The sequence below is a fragment of the Budorcas taxicolor genome, chromosome 19, assembly GCF_023091745.1.
Source record: "Budorcas taxicolor isolate Tak-1 chromosome 19, Takin1.1, whole genome shotgun sequence".
Taxonomy (NCBI): Eukaryota; Metazoa; Chordata; class Mammalia; order Artiodactyla; family Bovidae; genus Budorcas; species Budorcas taxicolor.
The window spans coordinates 18,015,113-18,030,610 of NC_068928.1; the positions used below are offsets into that span (position 1 = coordinate 18,015,113).

Genomic DNA, 15,498 nt, shown 5'->3' on the forward strand with positions numbered 1-15,498 from the left:
AATATATTTCAGTCCTTTCTCTCCAGTCACAGTGGTCTCCTCCTTCCTTACAGAATCCACTTGGATTCCTGCCAGCCTTATATATCCTTCCCCACTTAGTTTCGTCCTGCCTGGGGTGCCTCTCCTTACTCCTTTTTGTTTAGTTAATGCCTTGATTCATTCCACAGACACTTGTTGAGCATCTATGGAGTGCCTGGCTAGTTTAGGATAATTTCCCACTTTCTCCAGAAGGGCTTTCCTTTTCTAAACTTCTCTAATCTCAAGTGTCATTTTACTTAGCACAAAACAGTATGGTAGCAAGAACATGAGAGTCTGGCCCAGGAAAATTGAAATCTAGCCTCTAGTACAGAGTCATTGTGTAACCTTGAGGCAGTCTGTATCTGAGGGAAAGCAAGTCTACCACACTCGGCCAGGGGTCAGGAAACTACTGGCAGTGTGTGCTAAGTCACTTAAGTGGTGTCTGATTCTGCTACCCTATGGCCTGTAGCCCTCCAGTTTCCTCTGTCCATGGCCTAAATCTGATCTACCACCTGTTTTTATTGGGCTCCTGAATGAAGAATGTTTTTTACCTTTTAAAGTAGTTGAAAAAAGATGCAAAGTATATTTTGTGACACATGACAATTAGGTGAAATTCAAATTTGTGTCCCTAAGTATTATTTGCACATGGTCACGCCCACTTACTTACTACATTGCAATAGAGGCCTTATGGCCAGCCAAGCTCCACATTTTCACTACCTGGCTGGTACAGAAAAAGCTTGTCTTGGAATTCTGGCAGGATTTAGGTACCTACCAGGGGGCCCACGCTTAGGCCTCTGTCTTGGCTCCTTTATTAGACTACGAGCTTCTGGGTGGCGGGTGATCCCTCTGAGCCTGGTGACTGGCTTATGGTAACCTCCTAAACCACTGGCCGCTGCAGGAATGCTCGCTCACTGACTCAATGGACATGAGTTTGAGTAAACTCTGGGAGTTGGTGATGGACAGGGAGGCCTGGCATGCTGCAGTCCATGGGGTCACAAAGAGTCTGAGCGACTGAACTGAACTGAAGACAATGATTTAAGAGCCATTGGGGTTGAAATCCCGACGGCTTGAGAAAGTTGATTTCTCTCTCTGTCCCTCTCTTTCCTCCGCTGTGCAATAGAGGTGCAAGGAGGCCTGGTAGTGAAAAGCCAGAAGGTTATAAGTTGTGCGAAGCACTTCACTAGGTGCAGTCATTAATCTTTCGTTGGCTCCACCGGGACTGGGAAGAACCCCCTCGGGCCAGGTGCGGCGCAGGAGCGCCGCCGGGCGGGAGGCGCAGGCGGCCCGCAGGCGGCGCTGGGCCCCGGACGCGGGTCTCGCGCCGCCGTCAATCAAGGCCTCCGCGGGGCGGGGCGGGGCGGGGCTTCCGCCTGCGCTCCGCAGTACCGGGCCGCTCGGCGGCGCCTGGGACAGTCGGGAGCCGCGCCCGCCGCCGCCGGCCGCGCGGCCGGACGAGGGGACGATGGAGCTGGAGCCCGAGCTGCTGCTGCAGGAGGCCCGCGAGAGCGTGGAGGCGGCGCAGAGCTACCGCCGGGAGCTGAGCCAGAGGCTGCAGGGTCTGCGGGAGGCGCGGAGGCAGGTCGGAGGGCCGCGCCCGCCGGGGCGCTGTGGGCCCCGGGGAGGGCGCGGGGTGCCCCGCCGTGGGTGAGCGTAGGGAAGGCTGCGAGGGGCGGGAGTGTCCGGACACTCTGCAGGGAGGAGGCAAGCGGCTCTGAAGGCGCAGGAGACTTGGCTGGGTGTGGGGAAGGGGGAGGTGGGCTCTGAGGGGGGTTGGGGGAGGGGGTCTTGAGAGGAAGAGACGCGTTTGGGGAATGGAGGGAGGGTGTGAGGTGTTTCCTAAGCTGTGTGGGGCGATGCTAGGGATGCGAAGGGCTGCGAGGTTGGGAGGAGTCCGGGGTCGCAGCAGAAACCGAGGGCGTCGCAGAGAGTGGTCAAGATTGCGAGAGTTGGGGGCGGTGGAGGTTCATTGGAAAACCTGCCTTGTGGATGGAGATTGAGTTTAGAGAGCTCGAGGAAAATGTAGGGCAGTGAGTTGGGAGAGCGCAAACTGGAGGCAAAATGGACCGTGGAAGGGGAAGGACTAAAGAGAGGGACAGAGACGGGAGGAAGAGTTAACACTAAATGAATGGAATTACTGCCGGAAAGTAGTCTTTAATATCTCCTGTGATCGTGAATGCATTAAAAAAAAATCATTTAGCGAGATCCCATTCTAGCGAGTTTGGATTTTAAAGTGAAGCTGTGTGGAAAGGGCAAAGGAAAGAAAATGAAACCCTTGAGGGATGGGATACAAAAGCGTAGGGAAATGGAAAAACAGATTTAAAGAGAGACGTGTTGAGAGGAGAAGCTAAATATACTTCCAAGTGACAGCAGTTATCTGCTCCGTGGGGACCTGGTCCTCAAAGATATAGGAGAGCCACATGGTTTCTCCACACCCTGGAACATATACGGAAAAAGATAAAACCCGCGGCCAGTGTGTAGTAGGACAGATAATCCTCGAGCAACTTTTAATTCAGGTGCTTAATAAGTGCTTCTTGAATCAGTGGGATTCCAGCTGAGTGGAATCATACGAGTGAGTGGCATTTTTCTTCATCACACTTGTCACTAATCTATTTGGTCATCCTAGTAGCTCTCATGCTGCAAAGAATCTGAAAATTAAAACTAGTTGAATAGTGCTGTGCTAACAGTGCCTTTGGGTATTCTCATCATTAAGGGTACTCAACCTGCTTGAGGTTTTATACATTTTAAAATTCTTGTAGGTTTTTAAAAACTTTATTTTCACTTTTGACTCTGCTAGGTCTTCATTGCTTTTGTGCTGGGTCTTCGTTGCCTTTGCGTGGGCTTTCCGTAGTTGCAGCAAGTGGGGGCTGCTCTCTAGTTGCAGTACGCAGACTTCTCAGTTGCAGTGGCTTCTCATGTTGCATAGCCCTCTAGGGCCAGAGGGCTTCGGCAGTTGCAGCATGCAGACTCAGTAGTTATGGCTTAGTTGCTCTGCAGCATGTGGGATCTTCTGAAGCAGGAATCGGCCCAATGTCCTCTGCGTTGACTGGCAGATTCCAATCCACTCTGCCACCGTGCTGCTAAACCGCTTCAGTCGTGTCTGACTCTGTGCGATCCCATAGACAGCAGCCCACCAGGCTCCCCCGTCCCTGGGATTCTCCAGGCAAGAACACTGGAGTGGGTTGCCATTTCCTTCTCCAGTGCATGAAAGTGAAAAGTGAAAGTGAAGTCGCTCAGTCCTATCCAACTCTAGTGACCCCATGGACTGCAGCCTACCAGGCTCCTCTATCCATGGGATTTTCCAGGCAAGAGTACTGGAGTGGGGTGCCATTGCCTTCTCCGTGTGCCACGGTGGAAGCCCTAAAATTCTTATAGATTTTTAAATGAAGGCCAGGCATCATTTGTAGTTTCGTAGCAAATCTGAGAGGGAAATCTAGATATGGTGATCCTGACTTGATGAATACTTTTTAAGGCCTTCCAATACATTCATCTTGATTTTCACTTGGCAACATCTGTATTATTCTTTCTGCTATTGTGAAACAGAGGTTCTAAATCTAGGGTATGTTTAAAAAGAGATTCAGGTATCTCTTATTATATGATTAATGTTTCAGCCAGTTAAGATATTTTATGTATGAATGAGACTGTTGTTCAACTGTATCAACAATTAAGAAACAATAGAGTTGATACTCTCTTCCCTGATGGCTCAGTGGGTAAAGAATCTACCTGCAGGGCAAGAGACACAGAAGACACCGGTTCGATCCCTGGGTTGGGAAGTTCTCCTGAAGGAGGAAATGGTAACCCACTCCAGGATTCTTGCCTGGAGAATCCCATGGACAGAGGAGCCTGGTGTACTATACAGTCCAGGGGGGGTCACAAAGAGTCGGACACGACTAAGCAACTAAACACACAGAGAGAGCTGATATTAAATGAATGAATGAGCTTAGCACCTGGGAGTAGTACTTATTAATTTCTCATGTTTTATTGAACACATTAAAACGATTCAGTATGATCTCATTCTAAGTTTCCAAACCTACATTCTTTAAAGTTCCATGTCCAATAATTTAAATACGGGACACACTTCCCTATAATTTAGTGGAGTTTAGTATGGGGTTTTGTTTTGTTTTTGAGTTCCATTGTCTCAGGCTTGAAACAGAAAACACTAGGAGAATATCCGTTATGCTTAGGTTCTCAATAACATTGCCTTCCAAGTGGACTGAGTAATATGGTAGTTCTCTCGTGTGACCTGAAATGTGTTTTGTGCCAGTGCCAGTTACAGTGGCTTCTGGTTCTATTGGGCTGGCCAAAAAGTTTGTAAGATTGTATGGAAAAACCTGAACAAACTTTCTCGTCAATCCAATAAAAGCTTTAATTCTTCCTCAGAGTTCATTCTAGTGGGTTGTACACGTTTGGATTTGGAGAATAAGTCCTCTATCAACTTGCAGTCTAAGGAGGATTTGTGTTACAAAAATGTTATCGAAATAAGCAGCTGCTTTTGTTTAGTGGTTGGGATATTTTTAGGGTTCCAGTCATTTTCAGAATAACTACATAAAATATATGGCTTTTTGGTCAAAGATTTTGTGTGTGGGGTGAATGAGAGAGCAGAGAAAAAGGATGCTCCCTTCGTATATATATTTTTACTTGCTGATTTTACTTCCTTATAGGATTTTTTTAATTGATGTATAATTTACAGACCATACAATCCATACCTTAAAATGTACAATTCAGCAGTTTTTAGTGTATTTGCAAAGTTGTGTAACCATCACCACTGTCTGTTTCCAGAACCTTTCATCACCCCAAAAAAGAAATGCTTTCTGTCTCTCTTTGGATTTGCCTATTTAGCACATGTCATAAAAATGAAACCATACTGAATGTGACCCCTTGCGACTGGCTTCTTTGACTTAGGCATAATGTTTTCAAGTTCATTCATGTGGTAGCATGTATCGATACTTTAGTTCTTTTTGCGGCTGAGTAATATTTTGTGGATAAAGCACGTTTTATGTTTCCCCATCAGCTGATAGACATTTGGGTTGATTTCACTTTTTGGCTATTATGAATAATGTTGCTGTGAACACTCATGGTTGAGTTTCCATGTAGATATTTGTATATTTGAGAATATACTTAGAAATTGCTGGGTCATGTGGTAACTCTTTGTTTAACGTTCTCAAGAACTCTTGGCATACTTTTTATCTTTGTTTTTGTTTCTTACCCTTGAAAAAATCTCTCATGAAATTTTTTGCCTCCTGTTAGGAAATCATGTCTGTGAATGTTTAGAAGAAACAAGAGTAACGTCTTTCACTGTCAATCTTTTAGAGTCAAAAACAACTGCCAGCATGCAGCAGTTTCTCCTCTTGTGGTTAAGTTGAAGCCTTACCCTCTGTCTTCAGAGAAAAGGAAGTTCTGTGTAGGAATGAAGTGTAGTCAGTAACTTACTGTTTGAATCTGTTAAACGCTAGAGACTGGTCTTCAGGAAATCAGATGATATTTACAGTCAGCTTGGCCTCACTGATGTTGAAATCATTAAGAATAGTTCTATATAGCTCCCTGGAATCCTTGGTATTAAGATGTAAATGCCAAGGAAATCAACTCCCACCGTCTTTAAATACTTATCTGTTCATTCATTCAATGAATATGTAATGGGTGCCTCTTGTGGGTCAGAGATACTTCTAGGTCCTAGAAATACTGTGGTCAGGGAAACAGACCACTGCCCTCACAGATGTAATCTTTTCCTTCTGTGGCTAATCATTAGACTTCCGCCTCAAAACAAAGCAAATAGAAATCTAAATTTTTGTGTATTCGTTTTCAGATTTCACTTCCATTGTGTTCTTCATCCCTTGTTTATTTCTACAGGCTTGACTTTCCTGCTTGTTGTGAGTAGAGATAGGTGATTAGGATGTCACGCAGTAATGTCAGCTTGCCAGTCAGAGATGCCTCACGGAGTGACACCAGCGTGATGACATGGCCACGGTCCAGAGCCTCATCCTTAAGCATTGCAGGTCCAGAAACTCCATCTTTGTACAGTATCAAAGTGGGGTTAGTTCGAGGTACTGGAGATGGTAGAAATACTGATACTCCAATCCGTGTACAGTTAATAGTTCACTCCATAAAATAAATGTGTTGGCCATCATGTGCCTCTAATTAGTGTGATTCAGTGTCTCAGAGGGTGCTGTCAAGAGCAGATCCCTGCTCTTTCAGCATAATGGGCCAGATCCTGGTGTCTAAGATACTGTTTGGTGAGGACCCTGCCCAGCTCTGGCCAGTGGGTGTCCCTTTGATTATTGCTACTACACGCGTGGTCTGTGTCTGCAGTAGGGGCATCCTGACCTGAGAGCTGATGAGGAATGCAGGAATCAGGCCCCACCCAGACCTCCTGAATAGTCATCTGTACTTTAACAGTATTGCTGGGTGTGATGTGTATGCTCATTAAACACTGAGACACAGGGCCTTGGAGTGTACCGTTAACACTTCATCAGCTCTCTGCCGTTTTAACCCTTAGATGTGTTGTAAAATGTTGTGGTTTATCATCAAGATTTTTTTTTTATAATTTTATTTTTATTATTTGTTTTTGGCTGTGATGGGTCTTTATTGCTGGGAGGGCTCTTCAGTTCTGGGGAGTGGGAGCTACTCTTTAGTTGTGGTGCCCGGGCTTCTCACTGGTGGCTTCTCTTGTCTTGGAGTGGGCTCCAGTAACTCCAGCATGTGGGCTCAGGAGTTGCAGCTCCTGGGCTCCAGAGCACAGGCTCAATAGTTGTGGTGCCCAGGCTTCATTGCAGCGTGGTATGTGGGATCTTCCCAGGTCAGGCATGGAACCCGTGTCTCCTGCGTTGGCAGGTGGATTCTTTACCACTGAGCCACCAGGGAAGCCCTAGCCTCAAGATTAAAATGCTGTTTGAAATTGCATGGGTTTGTTAGACAATTATACAATGTCAGACAAGTGATTAATTGAGAATCTCAAGCCAACACTTACTTTAGCATGCCTTAAACATCTGTAATGCAGCCATTTGTCTCTCATGGTACTTTGTTTTCAGATTTTTTTCTTTAAAAATAATCTATTAGTTTTGGATCACAAAATATTGGAAAGACGTAAAGGTGATGCCTGTGACCACTTGGCTGCACTTCCTTTCCATAAACTCTTTTTTAAAATCCCAGACCTGTGCTGTCCAAGCAGTCTCTCACATCCTAACAGATGCAGAGTATAGTATCCGACCACGTGGAAACCTTAAGCACACACCTGCGGCAATGTGGGATCCCTTGCAATTAAGTCTTCCAGTTCACTTTTGCCAGTATTGCAACTGCACTGGTTATTCCAACTGTGTCCTAAAGCTCATGAACGAATAGGTGCCAAATGATGCCTGCACAGCCCTCCACTTTTTTTTTTTTTGCCTCCACTGTTTAAAAGGCCTTTCTTAAACAGCTGGGCTTCCCAGGTGGCACAGTAGTAAAGAATACACCCGCCACTGCAGGAGACGCAAGAGACGTGGGTTCGATCCCTGGGTCGGGAAGATTCCCTGAAGTAGGAAAGTGGCAGCCCACTCCAGTATGCTTGCGTGGACAATTCCATGGACATGAGAAGCCTGGGAGGCTACAGTCCATGGACTGCAAAGAGTCAGACATGACTGAGCATGCATGCTTCTTAAACAGCAGTGACTAAGGCCCCTTTGCTATACCCACTCTTCTAAGCCCCAGGCTGCCTGTGGCACCTGGATGGCAGCCCCTAGGGGTCCCCCACATCCTAGGGTGGCGATGGAAGAAGGGCAGGCCAGGCCAAGCATGAAGAATAGTCAATTTTACTGGGCTCAGACTAAAAATCCATGAGTCCTGAGGACCTCTGTGAATTGGTCAGTTTTCTTCCTCTATGTTCTTTTCAGCCTGCCTTCCATGGCCTCAAGAGCTACTGCTTTTTCCGACAGTGGATCTTGGCCTTCTCCTTTCTCTTCTCCTCCAGGGTGGCTGTTACCACCTGGTGGTACTTGCAGCCAACCTCATGAGCCAGACACCCTAGGCGTAGGCAAACTTCGGAATAGGCTTCAGACGTACAACCTTGAGGGCAGCGGGACCCACCATCGGTTTTTTCTTTTCGTAGGGTGGCGGGATCCCGTCAAACACCTTGAGGCGGCCCGGAGCGGCTGGGCCACGCTTGGTCGTGTGGGCCGCCTGCCTTGCACTGTCTGCCAGGAGATGTGTCTGGGAGCTCGGAAGTGGTCTGGGCCCCCAGAGGGGTTGGTGTTCATCTGCTTGCAGAGGAGGGCCAGGTACTTCCGGGTCCTTCTTTGGGAGCTGTCAGCAGTGTTGATGCCCTCACGGTGCAGGACCACGGCCTTCTGGTCCAGAAGCACCTGCTTGGCCACGACGGCTGCCCGACGGCCCAGGAGATGGCCTTGGCCAGCGAGCCCCAGGACCTGCCTCTGCATCATCTTCAGCAGCCGCCTGGGAAAGCTGTTTTCAAACTTTTAAATAGTTGATTTCAGCTAATTTTTTGAGGATCTTACTAGAAACCTTGATATTCCTAAGGTACCTACACCAGGTTCTCCATAGATCATTATTCCCATAGGATTTGAAAACGTGTAGCATACTTAAGACTCAGTGTGGGGAACTCGGTGCAGGGAAAAATAAGTTATTTCAGAAAACAAGGGCAGGAAGTCTTAGTAGCTCAGCAAAGAAAAGAAAGCTATTACTGCTTCTTTCATCTCCCACTTCCCCTTCTGTTACCCATTTTCAAAAGTCCAAAAATCTGTTTGAAAATAATTTGTTACTGCAGTATTAAAATGTTCCTTTTGTGTCCTGTGTGCGTGTGTGCTCAGTTGTGTCAGACTCTTTGTGACCCCGCCTGGACTGTAGCCCACCAGGCTCTTCTGTCCTTGGAATTTTCCAGGCAAGAATACTGGAGTGGGTTGCCATTTCCTTCTCCAGGGGATCTTCCTGACCCTGGAATCGAACCCATGTACTCCTGCTTTGGCAGGCGGATTCTTTACCACTGAGCCACCTGGGAAATCCATTATAGTGTCCTAAGAAAAGGTTAAATCCCAAGCTGGAGAAACCTAAGAAGAAATGAAATAATTTGAAAATAACTCATAATTCTATTTACAGACAACCACTGTTAACATTTTGGTGTACCTTCTAGACATATTATTTTGTCAAATTGAAAAACTACTGTATAGTAGTTTCTCAACTTTATATCTGCTTTTTTCGTTTGGCTACTGTTATATCATAAGCATTTATTATGGCAGATTTCCCACGTACAGTCTAATTTTTAATCCAGAGGTGAATTAAAATTACCGAGGTACTTAGAGAACATTTGTTGGTAATAGGCTGAAAAGTATTGACTCAGATATGTCAAAATACAAAACAGAAGCAAAACTGAATAATCAACCACCAAGGGGAAAAAAGCTGCACATATATTTGTGTGCAAAAGACCACATATTTACATTAGCTTTTTAGTCATCTTTTCTCAAACAAGTCTTCACAAATTGTCTTTAAACACAGCATTCTGAAAGCTGCTTGTTGAGTCCAAACTCACTTGAAATATAGTAGGAAATGAGAGTTCATAAAAGCATTGGGAATTAATAATGTTAAACTCAGGGAGCTTAATTAAAAAGTGAGTGTCACAGAAGGGCCCAGTTTATTTCTGTGTAGGGTTTATTTTTTTCAAGATAGAGTATGATATAAATTTAACTTTGATAGAGAAGAACCGTTCTTATTACTAGAAACCTGGTAAATTATATGACTAATTTGTGATCTCAAAAGCCAAACAAATGTGGGACAGGCTTTGGAGTTTGTTTTGGATGGGGGGAGTCCACTGGGATCTGAGTTCGCTGACCCGAGATCGAACCTGGGCCCTGGCAGTGAAAGCACCAAGTCCAAACTACTGGACTCCCAGGGAATTCCCAGGACAGGCTTTATTATTATTTTAAGAATATTTATTAATATTTATTTATTCATTTGACTGCACCAGGTCTTCATTGTGCCATGTGGGATCTTTGATCTTTTCATTGCAGCCTGCGGGATCTAGTTTCCTGACCAGGGATCAAACCTCGGGCCCCTGCATTGAGAGCACGCAGTCTTAGCCACTGGATTACCTGCGAAGCCCCATGCTTTTCTTATTGAGGGATATCCATGAATCATTTATATTTGTAGTTATTTTACTTTATTTGCATTTGCCCCCATTAGTCATAAGACCTTGAGACACTTAACTTTCCCAACGCCTCACTTTCCTATCTGTGCAATGAGGATAAGGATAGGACCTACTTTATTTGGCCACTGTGGGAATTAAAGGGAGAAATGTATTTCAAATGTTTAGCACAATGCCTGGGACTTACGAACTGCTTAATAAATGTTAGCTGTGGAACTAATACCATTATATTATTATTCAGGGTGACCTCCCCTACTTCTCCACTGGCAACTAATTCTTGAAACGTCTCCTCTCTCTTCCAGCAGAAAGGGCTTTTTGAGCTCTGATGGCAGTTTGTGGCTGTCCCACTTACATAAGAACTTAATACTTTTTACTATAGTTACGCGAGCATGCAACTTTCTCCTTTCCTAGAATGACACAGTTTTCTGAGGTCGGGATCATGCTTTATTCATCTTTATAACCTCAGTTCCTGGCACATACTAAAGCTTAATAAATATTGAATGAGTGCTTTTACGAATGTTCTGGGTGTACTTGTGCAGACATTCTTTTTAGATTGTTCGTGGCTTTGATTATATGCACCCTGTTCACTAATGCAGATAATCACGAATTAAACATTTGTTTTGTCATGATTTGGTTGTTTGTTGCTACATAATAAACTATGTCAGAGCATAGTGGCTTAAAAGGCAGTCACTTGCTTAGTGTTCTGGGGGCTGAGTGGGGCCCAGCTGGGCAGCTCTCCTGATTTTGCTGGCAGCTCTTCTGTAATTGCAGTCAGATGGCAGCTGAGGCCGGAATGTTCAAGATGGAATATTTACTTACCTGTTTGGAGCCTAAAGTGGTAGCAGGGCTCAGCTGGAATGCTGGCGTGGCTGGACCTGGCTACCAGGCCCTCTTTCTTCCTCCCACCCCTCCCACTTTCCTCCCCCCCTCAACTTGGTCTCTCAAGAAGGATAGCCATGCTTCATAAATGGCAGGACCCCTCAAAGTGCAGAAGCAGAATTTGCCAGGTCGTCTTAAGGCTGCGGCCTGGAGCCAGCACCGTTCAGCTCCGCTCTGTAAGGATGCACGGCTGACTGCATTGCTAGTCACCGCCCAGCCTGTATTCTCACGGAGGGGTCTCTGCAAGGAGCTGAGTGCCACAAGGCACAGTTTGTGGTTCCCTGGGGCCGTTAATGTAACAGACTGCCAAATCATTTAGTAAAGTTTTCCTTTTAAAAGTTTAGTAAGCATTTTTAAAGAAAGCCTAATGTAAGAGCGACAAGAAGGAAATGTAGCAGTGCTTATGAGTCCATACATGAAGCAGACAGTTCAGGTTTTCTGCCACTTGACTGGCTTTGTGATGTGGGCAAGTTCACCTCTCTGACTCCTATAGGTCACTCACCTACAGATGATTTCTTCATAGGGTTGAGGTAGAATTTAAGTGAGAACAGGGCTGTAAGTACCTGGTACACAGGTGTTGGGTAAGTGGGAGCGGCTGCTATGTTGTTATTATTGCCATTATTATTACTATTATTATTAATGACTTATGTCTTGATGTCAGTGTGAAGACAAATAGCTAATGCAGTACATTTCCTGTGAACCGAGAAGGAAGATTTTGGTTAGCTTCTTCAATTTCAGTTGATTACTTTGTATCTTTGTCTTTTATTTTTGATTTGTATGTTCTTGTTAGCTAATGGTATTTAAAGCCAGCCTCTAATAATTTGTTTCCTATAAGCAAAACAATCGGGAGCATAAATTCTTAGATTATAGTTGGAGGATAAAAATTCTTTTCTTCTGTAGTCATGAAAATCCATGGTTTAGAGGAGATTCCAGTTACTTCATTTCCTGAAACACAAGCATATTATGTTATAGACAGAGCTACTATATATTGCCACTGAAGATCAGAGATGTCTTAAATCAGATTCTACACAGGCTTTTTGATATTTTAGTAGCTAAACTCTAGAGGAAAATCAATATCAGTCACTATTGTCTTGGAGGGCTGTGAAGTATCTTTTACTAGGCTTTTGTATGGCTTTGTACTATTATATACGCTTATTGACTTTTTGAGAACTTCTGTTAAAACTTTAAAAGTTGCTTTGGAATTAGAATCAACTGCAGTGGAAAGTTTGTAAGTTTTAATGGTCTGTTATACTAGAAGTTTTAGTAGAAAATTGGTTCTGAATATTGTTAATCAATATAAATAATGTATATTGCATTTCCTTTCTGAGACCTTGAGTTGTATATCATTTGTATCCTTCTTAAATTTACTTTGTTACAAACTGTAATAGTTGTTTTGCCCTGAGTGGTTGTCTAGGGCACATTTCTCTATGCAAGGACAAGAAATACACACTGAAGCAGGAAATGTCTTGAACCAATCACGTAACTTTACAGGTTTACCAGAATGCTTTAAAATGGGTTCTGGGGGACTTCCCTGGCAGTCCAGTGGTTAAGACTGTGCACTTCGAATGCATAGTGTGTGTGTTTGATCCCTGGTTGGGGAAGTAAAGTCCCACATGCCACATGGCCAAAAATGAAAAAATAATTTAAAAACAAACAAAATGGGGTCTGTATGCACTAAGCAGCTTGGTGCACTGGACAGACTGTGAACCTTTGAGTCATGCTATTTCTGGCACCAGGAGGCTGTGGGGAAGTTTTTTGGCTGCTTTGAGCTTTTTCTTCAATGTAGACAACACAGACCCACCTCTCACAGTTGTTGGGATGAGTGAACGAGCTAACAGTGAGCCCACTGGGCCATGGTGCCACATCAAATACCAAGAAATTCACTCAGCAGTGAAGCCACATTTTAAAATTAGTTGTATAAAAGCCCAAGGAATGACCTTGATTAGTTACATGATTCAATTAAAGGTGACTGTAGCTTTGAATTAAGAGCTATTTCTGGGAGAAGAAACTGGTGCCAAGGACGTGTCAAGTTTGAAACAGTGGTGGTCCAGAATTTATGAACAAAAAGGAGTCACATTTATAATGAAATGACAGGAGGTGAGTTTGGAAATGGATTCTCCCTTCACTGGCCCTCTCACTGCTCTGTGTTTACACACTTCCTTTTTTTCTGAGGTTCTGAAACAAAGCGAAACGTAGTGGGGCTCTGCAGCAGCAGCAGGAGCTTTTGAATTCTTTCTAAAGAGGAAATTGACTTTACCTAACCAGTGCACTTCCTGTGTATGTGGTATCCGTTAGGGAGAGATACAGGACCTTGTTGGTACAGGGCTCGACTGCAGAATTTCCTCTTGCTGGTGTGTGTGTGGGGGGGTGTTCGAACTGTATTTCAGAGCTTCAGTTTGTCGTCTTCATATATCCTGGTATCTGTGAGGTCTGTGTGAATAACCTTGTTACCATTGCAGGTTCTGATCCAATAATTCTGGGTAGGACCTGAGATTTTCCGTTTCTAACCATATTCCAGGTGAGATGTATCAAAATCCTAAGGCATTCTTTCCCTGGTTCTTTTTGAAAGGTCTTAACACATACATGGGCTTCTCTGGTGGCTCAGAGGTTAAAGCGTCTGCCTGCAGTGCAGGAGACCTGGGTTCAATCCCTGGGGTCAGGAAGATCCCCTGGAGAAGGTAATGGCTACCCACTCTCCAGTATTCTTGCCTGGGAAATCCCATGGGCAGAGGAGCCTGGCAGGCTACAGTCCGTGGGGTCACAAAGAGTCGGACACTACTGAGTGACTAACACTTACACACAAACACATACACGATTAACTTAATTGTATTGAACAACACTTGGTTGCTAGTTTTTATGTATGTTAGGGCCTGATTCTCAGGTACCTGATCCCACAGTTGGGTGATGTGCTAAAGCAAGGACATTTTTAATATAACCCTCTCGTTTTTTTAAACTTCTACTTGGATTTAGAAGTTCTCTAGTAACTTTACAGAGATTAATAGCAATTAAACTTAAGTTAGAATTTCTTTGTTCTTTATGATTTAAGAAATTCTTTCACTTACTGCACAAGCACCATTGTAACTTACATTAATGTTGAAAGGAGAAGAAATTGTTTCTACAATCTCCCCAGCCAATGAGACTATTTTTTCACCTGTATTTCTTTGTAGCCCTTAGATGTGGGCATTTTTTGTTTTCATATGCTCGTGAACATTTCTGGGTAACTTCTTTGTTCTTAATGGTTTTATTTATTTATTTTGGGGGCTGTGCTGGGTCTCCATTGCTATGGGCGCTTTTCTCTAGTTTTGGGGAGTGGGGCTACTCTGTAGTTGCAGTGGTGGGCATCTCCATGCAGTAGTTTCTCTCGTTGCTGAGCACAGGTTCTAGGGCCCACGGGCTTCAGTGGCTCCCAGGCTCTAGAGCACAGCCTCAGTAGTTGTGGCGAACAGGCTTCGTTGCTCTGCGACATGTGGGGTCTCCCCTAATCAGGGATTGAACCTGTGTCTCCTGCATTGGTAGGCGGATTCTTTACCCCTGAGCCACCAGGGAAACCCCTGGGCAACAATTTTGTATTCTGGTTTTCAATTTTAGTGTTAGAGAATAAATAGAAAGCTTTCAAAATTTCTCTGTTACCTGTTGAAATATTGGGCTTTATCCATATTTTGATACATTCTTTTCTTGGTGGATTTCTTGTAGCCTTCAAATGCTCTTCCTAAGATCAAGTTAGCAAAGGGTTAGGGTAATAAACATAATATGTCTTAGGAAATTAATATAATATTTGGAAAGTACAGTATGAACTTGGTTATGAAGATGGTTAGATAGCATCACTAACTCAAAGGACAGGAATTTGAGCAAACTCTAGGAGATAGTGAGGACAGGAGAGCCAGCATGTTGCAGGTCATGGGGTTGCAAAGAGTTGGACACGACTTAGTGGCTGAGCAACAACAAAGTGTGAGTTTGGTTTAATGCAGCTGACTAGTGTATAGTTAGAATTTTCCTGTTAAGTGAGAAAAGGTGAATTGTGTGTTATCTGTATGCTTAAAAAGAAAATCTGGTGTCTGTACAGACAGCTGACTTGTTTTCAGAATATCTGTGAGATGTAAGGATTTTTCTGTCATATCTCTTAGAACAATCATTCTTAACTGGGCTCTGTGGACCAAGGGTAGTGTGTCTCAAAGCATGGGCTGCATAGTCACAGATGTGCTTGTGAAAAAGGAGGACTCTGCCTGTACGTTCCCCTGACCCCTTCTCCAAGCTAGTTCTGGGGTGGAGCCTTGCCATCTAAACTATAACAGGTTGTCTGATACGTGATTCTTCCGCAAACCAAGTTTCAGAATTACTGCTCTGGGCAAGCCATGGTTGGGATCTGAGGGACTTTGTAATCTCTGATATTGAATCAGTTTCTTTTTGGTAGGGATTATTCATTTTTTCTGGGAAGGTCTGTAAACCTCTCATTGAAATTCACAAGGGACCATGACTCA

At 44.3% G+C, this 15,498-nt stretch overlaps 1 protein-coding gene and 1 pseudogene across 1 annotated transcript in view; one reads left to right on the forward strand and one right to left on the reverse strand.

Annotated features, from left to right (window-relative positions):
* The first annotated feature begins 1,477 nt into the window (after positions 1–1,477).
* Positions 1,478–15,498, forward strand: part of CRLF3 (cytokine receptor like factor 3) — a 41,057-nt gene continuing 27,036 nt past the window's right edge. The window contains exon 1 of the mRNA XM_052658047.1: positions 1,478–1,597. Within this exon, the coding sequence (XP_052514007.1) occupies positions 1,481–1,597 (117 nt within the window). The 5' untranslated portion in view covers positions 1,478–1,480. The remainder of the gene's footprint in view (positions 1,598–15,498) is intronic.
* LOC128064997 (60S ribosomal protein L13a-like) lies at positions 7,809–8,426 on the reverse strand (annotated as a pseudogene).